At 42.3% G+C, this 12,165-nt stretch overlaps 1 protein-coding gene across 3 annotated transcripts in view; it reads left to right on the forward strand.

Moving 5' to 3' along the window:
- The window catches only part of ercc8 (excision repair cross-complementation group 8), a 65,911-nt gene extending 64,571 nt beyond the window's left edge, over positions 1 to 1,340 (forward strand). For all 3 annotated transcript variants that reach the window (XM_041195844.1, XM_041195827.1, XM_041195834.1), the window contains one exon: positions 209 to 1,340. Coding sequence is in view for 1 of the 3 variants with exons in the window: in XM_041195834.1 (XP_041051768.1) it covers positions 209 to 277 (69 nt within the window). In the remaining 2 variants the exon portion in view is untranslated. The remainder of the gene's footprint in view (positions 1 to 208) is intronic.
- Positions 1,341 to 12,165: the final 10,825 nt, after the last annotated feature.

Below are 12,165 nucleotides of genomic sequence, written 5' to 3' on the forward strand. Positions count from 1 at the left end.
AGAATTTGAACCCGTTGAACTATTGCAATTCACCATCATCTGAATAAATTGCAATCTGCAAGAACAAGTTAAAAATTCAGTGATAATGAATGTGAATTATAATTTAGGAAATGTTAACTACTTCATATCTCTTTTACTGGGTAAATAATAAATTTGAAGTGATAAAACATTAATTTATACTGTCTAATTGTTCTTTTTATTTCTGCAGTTTGAAACTAGAACTTCTCAGAATCTCATCTTCCAGGATGAATGGAGCAGCAGTGATGATGAAAACTGAAGTCCAGTTTACACTCTCGGAGCAAGAAACTGCTCCGAATGTGTATACACTCCTGTAGAATAGTTCAAAATTGTTCAAACGTTAAATACTACTCTACCTTCACTATTCTGCTAGCATTTACAGCTAGATGAAGCAACTTGGATTTCCAATGGTTTAGTGAGTAAATGCACCATTTTTTATGTTATGAAGCCAAGCAGACTCAGGCTGATCATATGACTGATCTGAGGTAGCTGACCTCAGCCAGGAGAGCTAGTACAGTGCTACAATAGGTTCCTGTCTCCAACCTCGGAAGAGGGAAAATATTGGCATTGGCTCCAACAATTCACTGTTATCCAGTTACCCCTTATGAAAAGTGTTTTTGTTTGGATCAGAGTTGGATAGCCTACTGAAAGTCACTGCCTAGGTTCATATAGAAACAATGACTACTTGAAAGAAGAACTGGAGAGTTGCCAAAGCCTACAGGACACAAAAAGAAGACAAATATAAAATTGTTCTCAATCAGCTATGAAGATTTAAATACATGAGATACTGTAGAATATTTAGCATGTTGCATTGATTTATTTCCAATGTTTTTCCTTTTGAGAATGGATAATCTTTCGTAATTGACTGATGAGTTCATCCAAAAATAACACTGATTCTTGATATGAATTAATAATTATACTTATGCCAAGGTAATTCCTGTCCCCATGCACATGCGCAGGTGCACATTCATATAGCCAATGTACAATTTAAATAACTGGAATTTATTTTGCTGTAATGTACCTAATTTGCATCAGATAATGTTTAGAATCATGTGGCAGTGATGGATGAACCTGAGTATCAAACTGCAGGCTATTGTATTTTGCATTTGTACGGTGGTGTATACCTGACTGCTGGTCAGCTTGGTTCCTTCCATTTTTTAGATTACGGTCTGCTACAGCTGTCTGAAGGTTTTTCTAAGTGTTTGTGATAAAGGCAAGTATCTATGCTGTTAAGTTTGATATGTAAAGATTGAAAAGTTGAATTATTTGTAAATGATTTGATGAATATGATATAAAGCACATTAAACATTTTTATATATAAAGACAAAATGAAGCATTTGTTTTAAACAGAAGACATTTTTTAATTTGAGAGGTTGAAAGTTTGATTATTGGGGGTTAAATTTGAATGTTGGATTTGTGCATTTTGAATGTGTGATCTGTTTAAAAAAAAATTCCCTACTGGACAAACTTTTTCAAAGAAAATACTTCATTTAATAAAATCAAATCAAAAAGCTCATTTTACTTATGAGTTCCTTTTTGATTTATATTTATATCAAGTAATGTAATACAGCAGGAGAATTTAACAGTTTACAATGCTGAAACAGATCTGCGAATCTTAATAATGTAATAGCAATGATTTAATAGTTGTAACTTGAAAGTAAATTCTATCTAAATTTCTGAAACAAATTTGATTAACTATGGTGCTGTATGCAGAGATGAGGGAGAAGTTAGGTTTGGTCCCAAGTCTGTTCTGATTTAGTGAGGTGGCAGTTACAATTTTCTTCTTGTTCCTTGGGAAGGATGGACTAAAATTGGCCAGGATTTCTGCTCCTGATCATATAAACATATGAATTAAGAGCAGTAGGTCATTCAGCCATTTGAGCCTGTTCTGCCATTCAATAAGATCATGGCTAATCTAATTTTAGCCTCAACTCCACATTCCTGCCTACCTCTGATAGCCTTTCAGCCCCTTGCTTATCAGGAGTTTATCTGCCTCTTAAAGATATTCAAAGACTCTGCCTGCACCACCTTTTGAGGAAGAGAATTCCAAAGTGTCTCAACCCTCTGAGAGAAAACGTTTTTCCTCATCTCCATCCTAAATGTGCAACACCTTATTTTTAAACAGTGACCCCTAGTGCTAGATTCTCCCGCAAGAAGACACACCTTTCCATATCCACCCTGTCAAGTCCCCTCAGGATCTTATATGTTTCAAGCAAGCCACCTCTTACTCTTCTAAACTCCAGCAGATATAAGCCTAGCCTGCCCAGCCTTTCCTCATAAGACCCATTCCAGGTATTAATCTAGTATATCTTCTCTGAACTGCTTCCAATGTATTTACATCTTTCCGTAAATAAGGAGATGAATACTGTACACACTACTCCAGATGTGGCCTCACCAATGCCCTGTATAACTGAAGCAAAACGTCCCTACTCTTGTATTCAATTCCTCTTGCAATAAATGATAGCATTCTATTGGCTTTGCTATTTACTTGCTGCATCTGCATACTAATCTTTTGTGATTCATGCTCTAGGACACCCAGATCCCTCTGCTTCTCAGAACTCTGCAATCCCTCACCATTTGGATTATATGTTTTCTTTATTCATCCTGCCAAAATTGACACTTTCACATTTTTCCACTTTATACTCCATTTGACAGATCTTTGCCCACTCACCTAACCTAATTATATCCTTTTGTAGCTTCCTTATGTCCTCTTCACAACTTATTTTCCTACATATCTTTGTGTCATTGGCAAATTTAGCAACCAAACCATCGGTCCCTTCATCCAAATCATTTATATAAATTGTAAAGAGTTGAGGCCCCAGCACTGATCCCTGTGGGACATCATTCATCACATTCTGCCAACCAGAAAAAGACCCATTTATGCCTACTTTGTTTCCTGTTAGCTAGCCAATCCTCTTTCCATGTCAATACGTTAGACCCTACACCATAAGCTTCTATTTTCTGCAATAACCTTTGATGTGGCACCTTATCAAATGCCTTCTGAAAAACCAAGTCCTGTGTACCCACCAGTTCCCCTTTATGCACAGTACGTTGCTTCTTCAAAGAAAGCCAATAAATTGGTTAAACATAATTTCCCTTTCACAAAACCATGTTGACTCTGCCTTATTAATTTGAATTTATCTAATTGCCCTGCTATAATGTCTTTAATAATACCATCTAACATTTTCCTTTGTCAGATGTTAAACTAACGGTCCTATAGCTTCCTGCTTTCTCTCTGTCTCCTTTTTTGAACAAAGGAGCTACATTTGCCATTTTCCATTTTCCAATCTATTGGAACCTCCCCCGAATCTAGTGAATTTTGGAAAATTAAAACCAACGCATCAACAATCTCACTAGCCACTTCTTTTAAGACCCTGTGATGAAATTCATCAGGACCCAAGGATTTGTCAACCCACAATTCCAACAATTTGCTCCGTACCATTTCCCTGATGATAGTAATTTTCCTGAGTTCCTCCCTCCCTTCCAATTCCTGATGTACGGCTATTTTTGGGTTGTTACTTGCATCCTCGATAGTGAAGACCGATGCAAAATACTGGTTCAATTCATCTGCCTTTTAATTCACCAGACTCACGTTCTGTAGGACTAACTCTTCTCTTCCTCAAATATCCATAGAAAGCCTTACTATCTGTCATTATATTTATAGCTAGCTTACTCTTGTACTCTAATCTTTCCCTCCTTATTAATCTTTGCTGTTTTTTATATCCTGTCCAATCTTCAGACCTGCCACCATTATTATTCAATGAACCTGCAAAAAGTCCCTGGGTTTGATTCATGTAAGCTACATGTGCTAGTGTGTTCCTTGCCTGAGAAGTGTAAATATTTGCTACTCTTTCATTGGTGTTTCCACAATTTATATTAACCAAAGTCAAATGAATAATTATTTAATAATGAACTTAAATAGCTTCTAGACTACATATAAAATCATTATTATATGGCACTTGAATATATAGGAATGAAGAATAATAGGGATGTTTCATTCCAGTAGGGCATGTAAAATGAACCTATAATATTTCAATGAAAATAAATAGCCCTATATTACAAGTATCAGTTAACCTTTAACCCTGTATTCAATTTTAAAATTAAAATAGTTTGTTGGGCCTGCTTGTGAATCATATGTGAAGATCTTAAGAAAACAATCCCTAAAACTCTAATCTATTCTTTCAGATCTGCTGTAGATAGCAGATTTGAGAATGAATTAGGGATACAAACTCAAAACAATGGAAAGTTGTGTCCGTTGAAAATGCCTATACTGAACAAAAACAAAATTGATCAGAGACAAATGGAATTTGCATAAGCAGATGAGTCCAATGGTAACAGTTGTCCTTTTCAGGTGGTTAATACAAAGTGTGACAGGAGAGCTCCACATACTTCCAGTTGCATTCTGAAAAAGTAGCCAACTGGTTTCTCACAGTCCTGTTGATTGCTAATTGTTAATTGATTGCAGCAAAAATTAGAAATATGCAGGTGACTGTCAATGACAAACAGGGTTATTCTTCATGCAAGCTATGCCATATGCAGGTCGTATGTTAAAAGTAAATGAAACATCCCATCAGATAAGGTTCACACTCTTCAATATGTGTAGTAATATTGATTAATAACATAATTTCCTGGTGGGAGAAAACTATTTTGGTCTTTTCAATTTTCTACTTTGGAGACTCGAAGAAATGATACAAATTTTTCTAATCATAGAATCACAGAATTGTTACAGTACTGAAAGAGGCCTTTCAGCCCATCATCTCTGAGCAATTCACCTGGTGCCATTTCGCCACCTTTTCCTTGTAACCCTGCACATTCTTCCTTTTCAGATAACAGTCTAATTCCATTCTGAATGCCACAATTGAACCTGTCTCCACCACACACTCAGGCAGTACATTCCAGACCCCAACCACTCGCTGCATGAAAAAGTTTTTCCTCATTGTTTTTGGTTCTTTTGTCAATTATTTTAAATCTGTGCCCTTTTGTTCTCAATCCTGTCATGACTGGGAACAGTTTCTCCCTATCTATACTATCCAGACCCCTCGTGATTTTGAACACCTCTATCAAATCTCCTCCTCTCAGCCATCTTTTCTCCAAGGAAAACCGTCCTAACTTCTCCAATATATCTTCATGACTACAGTTCCTCATCCCTGGAGCTATTCTCATGAATCTTTTCTGTACTCTCTCCAACGTCTTCACATCCTTCCTAGTGTGCAGCGTCTAGAATTGGATGCACCACTCCAGCTGAGGCTGAACTAGTGTCTTATACAAGTTCAACATAACCTCCTTGCTCTTGTACACTATGCCCTTACTAATAAAACCTAGGATACTGTATGCTTTATTAGCCACACTCAACCTGTCCTGCCACCTTTCATGACTAATGCACATATACACCAAAGTCTCCCTGCTCCTGCACCCCCTTCAGAGTTGTATCCTTTACTTTATATTGTCACCATGTTCTTCCTACCAAAATGAATCACTTCACGTTTCTCTGCATTGAACGTTATCTGCCACCTGTCCACTCATTCTACCAACTTGTCAATGTCCCTTTGAAGTTCTAACACCAACCTCGAAGTTCACAATGCTTTCAAGTTTTGTATTATCCGCAAATTTTGAAATTGTGCCTTGCACACCAAGGTCTAGGTAATTAATATTTATCAGTAAGAGCAAGGTTACCAACACTGACCTCTGGGGAACTCCACTACAAACCTTGCTCCAGCCAGAAAAACATCCTTTAACCACTACTCTCTTTCCTGTCACTCAGCCAATTTTGTATCCATGTTGCTATTTTCCCTTTTCTTCCATAAGCTATAACTTTGCTTACAAGTCTTTGGTGTGGCACTTTATCAAATGCCTTTTGGAAGTCCATGTACACCACATCAACAGCATTGCCCTCATCAACCCTCTCTGTTATCTCTTCAAAAAACTCCAAGTTAGTTAAACATGAGTTTCCCTTAAGAAATCAATGCTGACTCTCCTTAATTAAGCTGCATTTGTCCATATGACTATTAATTTTGTCCTCAATTATTGTTTCCAGAGATTTCCCCACCACCAAAGTTAAACTGACTGGCATGTATTTGCTGGGCTTATCTTTGCATCCTCTTTTGAACAATTCTCCAGTCTTCTGCAACCACCCCGAGTCTAATGAAAACTGGAAAATTATGTCCAGTGCCTCCTCAATTTCCACTCTCACTTCCCTCAGTATCTTTGGATGCAGCTCATCCAGACCTGTGCTTTAACAATTAAGTATAGACAGCCTATTTAATACCTCTTTTTCGTTTTAAATCCTCTATGTATTAATTACCTCCTCTTTCACTGTGGCCTGTGCAGCATCATCTTCCTTGGTAAAGACAGATGCAAACTATTTATTTAATACCTCAGTTAAATCCCCTTTTTGGTCCCTAGTCAGCCCTACTCCTTTTATCACCCTTTTACCAATTTATTATGTTTATAGAAGACATTGGAATTCCTTTTTATGTCAGCTGCCAGTGTTTTTTCATACTCCCTCTTTGCTTCTCTTATTTGCTTTTTCGCTTCCTCTGTGAATCTTCTATATTCAGAACAAAAACAATTACCTGGAAAAACTCAGCAGGTCTGGCAGCATCATATTCAGCCTGGTTTGCTATTGTATTATCGATCTGACATCTGTTATAAGTAGACTTTTTCTTTATCTTAATCTCTATCTCTTTTGTCATCCAGGGAGCTTTGGATTTATTTACTCTACCTTTCCTTTTCAAGGGAATATACCTTGACGGTGCCTGAACTACCTCTTCTTTGAATATAGCCCATAGTGTTTCTATTATTCCTGCTGACTTTTGATTCCAATTTGTTCAGTCCAGATCAATGCTTACCCCATTGAGGTGGCTTTCCCCCAGTTAATTATTATTCTAGATTGTCCTTTTCCAAAGGCAACATAAACCATTTGATACAATGATCACCATCCCCTAACTGTTCTTTTGATCCACTTGGCTCTCCTCATTCCCAAGAACCAGGTCCAGAAGTGTCCCCCTCCCATTGGACAGCAACATACTGCTGTGGAAAAGATTTTTGAACATCTTTCTGTAATATCTTTGCAAATTTGTTCCTCTACATTCCCTTTCACTAGTTGATGGTCTATAGACTACACAGATCAATGTAATTGCACATTTTCAGTTCCTTAGCTCTAACCAAATAGATTCTGTCCTTGACTTTTCTGGGATAATCTCTCTCTCCAGCACTGAAATGCTCTTCTTAATCAATACTGCCACTCCACCCCCTTTTGTTCCTTTCTCATCTTTCTCTGAGTACCATAAGACATAGGAGCAGAAATTAGGCCATTCGGCCCATCGAATCTGCTCCGCCATTCAATCATGGCTGATAAATTTTTCAACCCCATTCTCTCGCCTTCGCCCCGTAACCTTTGATCCCCTTACCAGTCAAGAACCTATCTATCTCAGTCTTAAATACACTCAATGATCTGGCCTCCACAGCCTTCTGTGGCAATGAATTCCATAGATTCACCGTTCTCTGGCTAAAGAAGTTTCTCCTCATCTCTGTTCTAAAAGGTCTTCCCTTCACTCTGAGGCTGTGCCCTTGGGTTCCAGTCTCTCCTACTAATGGAAACATCTTCCCCACGTCCACTCTCTCCAGGCCTTTCAGTATTCAGTAAGTTTCAATCAGATCCCCCCTCATCCTTCTAAAACTCCATCGAGTATAGACCCAGAGTCCTCAAATGTTCCTCATCTGTTAAGCCTTTCATTCCTGGGATCGTTCTCGTGAACCTCCTCTGGACCCTCTCCAGGGCCAGAACATCCTTCCTGAGATATGGGACCCAAAATTGCTTACAATATTCTAAATGTGGTCTGACCAGAGCCTTATAAAGCCTCAGCAGCACATCCCTGCTTTTATATTCTAGTCCTCTCAAAATAAATGCCAACAATGCATTTGCCTTCCTAACGACTCAACCTGCAAGTTAACCTTCAGAGAATCCTGGACTAGGACTCCCAAGTTCCTTTGCGCTCCAGATTTCTGAATTCTCTCCCTATTTAGAAAATAGTCTATGCCTCTATTCTTCCTACCAAAGTGCATGACCTCACACTTCCCCATGTTGCATTCCACCTGCCACTTCTTTGCCCATTCTCCTAATCTGTCCAAATCCTTCTGCAGCCTCCCCGCCTCCTCAATACTACCTGTCCCTCCACCTACCTTTGTATCATCTGCAAACGTAGCCAGGATGCCCTCAGTTTCTTCATTTAGATCATTAATCTATAAGGTGAAAAGTTGTGGTCCCAACACTCGCCCCTGCGGAATTCCACTAGTCACCGGCCGCCATCCTGAGAAGGACCCCCTTATCCCCACTCTCTGCCTCCTGCCAGACAGCCAATCTTCTATCCATGCTAGTACCTTGCCTCTAACACCATGAGCTCTTATCTTACTGAGCAGCCTCCTGTGCGGTACCTTGTCAAGCCCAAGTAGATAACATCCATTGGCTCTCCTTTGTCTAACCTAATCGTTGCCTCCTCAAAGAATTCTGACAGATTTGTCAGGCATGACCTCCCCTTGATGAAACCATGCTGACTTTGCCCTATTTTACTTCCAAGTATTCTGAAATCTCATCCTTAATAATGGACTCTAAAATCTTACCAATGACCGAGGTCAGGCTGTAATTTCCCGTCTTTTGCCTCACTCCCTTCTTAAACAGGAGGGTTACATTAGCCATTTTACAGTCCTCTGGGACCCTCCCTGACTCCAGTGATTCCTGAAAGATCACCACTAACACCTCCACTATCTCTTCAGCTATCTCCTTCAGAATCTGGGGTGCAATCCATCTGGTCCAGGTGATTTATACACCTTTAGACCTTTCAGTTTTCCTAGCACCTTCTTGGTAATAGCCACCATACTCACCTCTGCCCCCTGACTCTCTTGAACTTTGGGGATGTTACTTGTGTCTTCCACTGTAAAGACTGACGCAAAGTACCTATTTAGTTCCTCCGCCATTTCTTTGTTCCCCACTACTACTTCTCCAGCATCATTTTCCAGCAGCCCAATGTCCACTTTTGCCTCTCTCTTACCCTTTATATATCTAAAAAAAACTCTTTCAATCTTCTTTTATATTACTGGCTAGTTTACCCTCATATTTAATCTTCTCCCACCTTTTTTCTTTTTTTTCCTTGTATCCAGGAACATTTTCCATGCAGTCCTGCCCTTCTTTGAGCCAGGTCTCTGTTTTAGCCACAACATCATATTTCCACATGTCAATCTGCACCTGTAACTCACCAATTTTATTCACCACGCTCTGTGCATTCACAACGTGAATGCGTAAATATGCACAGTAACCCTGGGCCGAATTTTCCGGTCAGCGTGCGGGTTTAGGCCCAACACACTGACGCGTAAAATGACACGCGGTAACGTCAGGCATGTGTCCCGACGTCACCGTGCACCATCGTGATATTTCGGAAGGCGAGCGCTATGAGTTCTGAGGCGTGCCCACCATTAATTAATGGGCCAGTTAAGGACCTTGTGGCAGCAATGGAAGATGATTTTTCACAGCCCGTGCGATTATCAGTTCGTCGCACGGACACAATGGGCAGGTGGATAGGCCACATTTTTAAAAACTTCATTCACAGGCAGGATAACAGGGGTGAGTGGGCTAGCTAAGGTGAGTTGTTAGAACTTTAATTTTATTACTTACTGCTACTTGCTTGTGTGAACAGAACAACTTCATTTTGCTTCAGAGCTGCTTTGACAGAAAGAACAGGCTTCAGTTCAGGACTCTGGAGGAATCATAACACTTGGGGCCTTCCAGGTATCAGACAGCCTTCCCTTACCCTAGGAATGGGGATTGTGGTCTCTGTTGGAGGCACCTCCTCTGAGGAGGAAGAGAGGGCCAGAAGAGGAGAAGTCCAGGACTCCATATTCAGCCTCCAGGGGAGCCACCTGTGGGAGGGCAGGTGCAGGCACAAGGGGCGCAGGGCCAACAGGAAGTCCAAAGCAGAAAGGGCCACAGAAGAGGCCAATATCCTGCTGCCAGGGTTTACAGGCAGCAATGCAGCTACCTCTATGTCTGAGGTACAGTGCTGAAGGAGGCTCCATCTTTCAAGGGAGACAGTGACCTCCATCCGTCAGATGATCGGCTCTGAGATCAGCTCAAACTGTGTGGGTGGACACCCCATGCCAGTGGCGCTGAAGGTCACGGTTGCCCTCAACTTCTATGCCTCCGGCTCTTTCCAGGGGTCAGTGGGTGATCTTTGTGGAGTCTCCCAATCAGCTGTCCACTGTTGTGACAAGCTGGTGACAGACGCTCTGTTCAGGCGTGCATTGACTTTCATTCACTACCGCACGGACAAGGCCAGCCAGACCGAGCAAGCCAGAGGCTTTGCTGTAATTGCTGGTTTCCCCCACGTCCAGGGTGCAATTGACTGCACACATGGCCATCAAGGTGCCAGGGGTGAGCCGGGAGCCTTTGCCACCAGGAAGGGATTCCACTCCATGAACTTGCAGATAGTGTGTGACCATAGCATGCAGATTCCGCAAGTCTGTGCAAAGTATCCAGGCAGCTCCCATGAGGCTTACATACTGAGACACTCCCAGTTGCCGGGGCTCTTCAGTGCTCCAGCCCAGCTGGATGGATGGCTGCTGGGTGACCAGGGCTATCCCCTCAAAAGGTGGCTCATGATGCCTCTCGACCATACAACAACAGAGGCCGAGCAGCGGTACAATAGGAGCCACACCTCCACAAGGGCAGTGGTAGAGAGAACCATCGGTCTTCTCAAGATGCGCTTCCAATGCCTGGACCGTTCAGGGGTGCACTGCAATACCACCCAGATCGTGGGTCACTGATAGTAGTTGCATGCTGCGCTCTCCACAATCTGGTGCTGGAAAGGGGCGATGCAGTGGAGGAAGATGATGTTGACACAGCTGCTCTGGCAGCAGATGATGAGTCCAGTAATGAGGATGATCATGCTCAGGAGAATGCTGAGGGGATAGATGCCAAGCTGGGCAAGTTCCAGGGAGGCAGGGACACCCAGGAGGCTTTGATCCAACACTCCTTCAGCTAGCCCACCAAAGCTGAACTACCAACACGTGCCAGGGCTGCAGGCTCCATACTCGATACCTGAGAGCAACATTTGCTTGGTCAGTAACATGAACTATATGTCTTGTCGATAAAGCTCAATAACAAACAAGTCACTCATAACATCATGGGCTCCCCGTCGCCTACAGAACCAATGAAGCACCCAGATGCTTGTTGAGAACTAAAACATTTAATGATTGGCAACTTGGCATACAGAAATCAAAGTACACTAAAAAATGTTAACAGCACAACAACTAAAAAGTAACCTAATAATGGGACAAAAGAAAATCACTAGTGATAAGCCCATGTTGTGCCTAAGGTGTTTTAAGTTTTTGTTTGTGGGTGCTACGTCTAGGTGCTCCCCCTTCGCTGGTACCGGCATTGGAGATAGCCTGCTCGCTCTGCTGTCCTGTTGGACTTGATGACATTAGCAGGCATCCTCTGGCCTGTGGGGCCTATGCTGGCCCCGCCTGGGAGGGAGCAGCTAGTGCCATGGCTGGCATCTGCCCAGCCTCATCAGATGCCACAGTCACTGGCAGAAGGGCAGAGAAGCTGCTGCTGTCATCCAGAGTGCCCTGACAGGAGCCCGCAGAGATGACAGCCAGCTTGTGTGCCAACATGAGATCACTTTGTATCTCCCTGCTCACCATTGATGGTTGGGCACCTAGCTGGGATACTGGGTGCACAATCCATCTCCCACACGGACACTGACCACCTGAGGTCACTGCCAGTGTGAAAGCTTGCAGGTCCGAGCACATCCCCTGAAAGCACTGATGGTTCTCCTGGAGGAGCCCCTCCATGAGAGTCACCACTCTCTCCATGGAGGAGGCATTGCGCTCAGCCATGAGGGTCATTGCATTGCTCACGCTCCGCATGGACTCCTCCATCACGGAGACCGTGGCACGCATTTCCTCATGTATCTCCGCCAGATCTTCCTGCACACCCTGCTGGACTTCCAGCATCTGCTGCCTCAGGGACAACTCCAGAGGAACATCATTAGTTACCGACTGAGCATGTTCCTGGTCCCCAGCAGTCCTCTGGGCACCCTGGGCACTCTCTGCCTCCACCTGCACCTCAAGCGAGTGTGAAGTGCCCTCACT

The sequence above is a fragment of the Carcharodon carcharias genome, chromosome 1 (genome assembly GCF_017639515.1).
Source record: "Carcharodon carcharias isolate sCarCar2 chromosome 1, sCarCar2.pri, whole genome shotgun sequence".
Lineage (NCBI taxonomy): Eukaryota > Metazoa > Chordata > Chondrichthyes > Lamniformes > Lamnidae > Carcharodon > Carcharodon carcharias.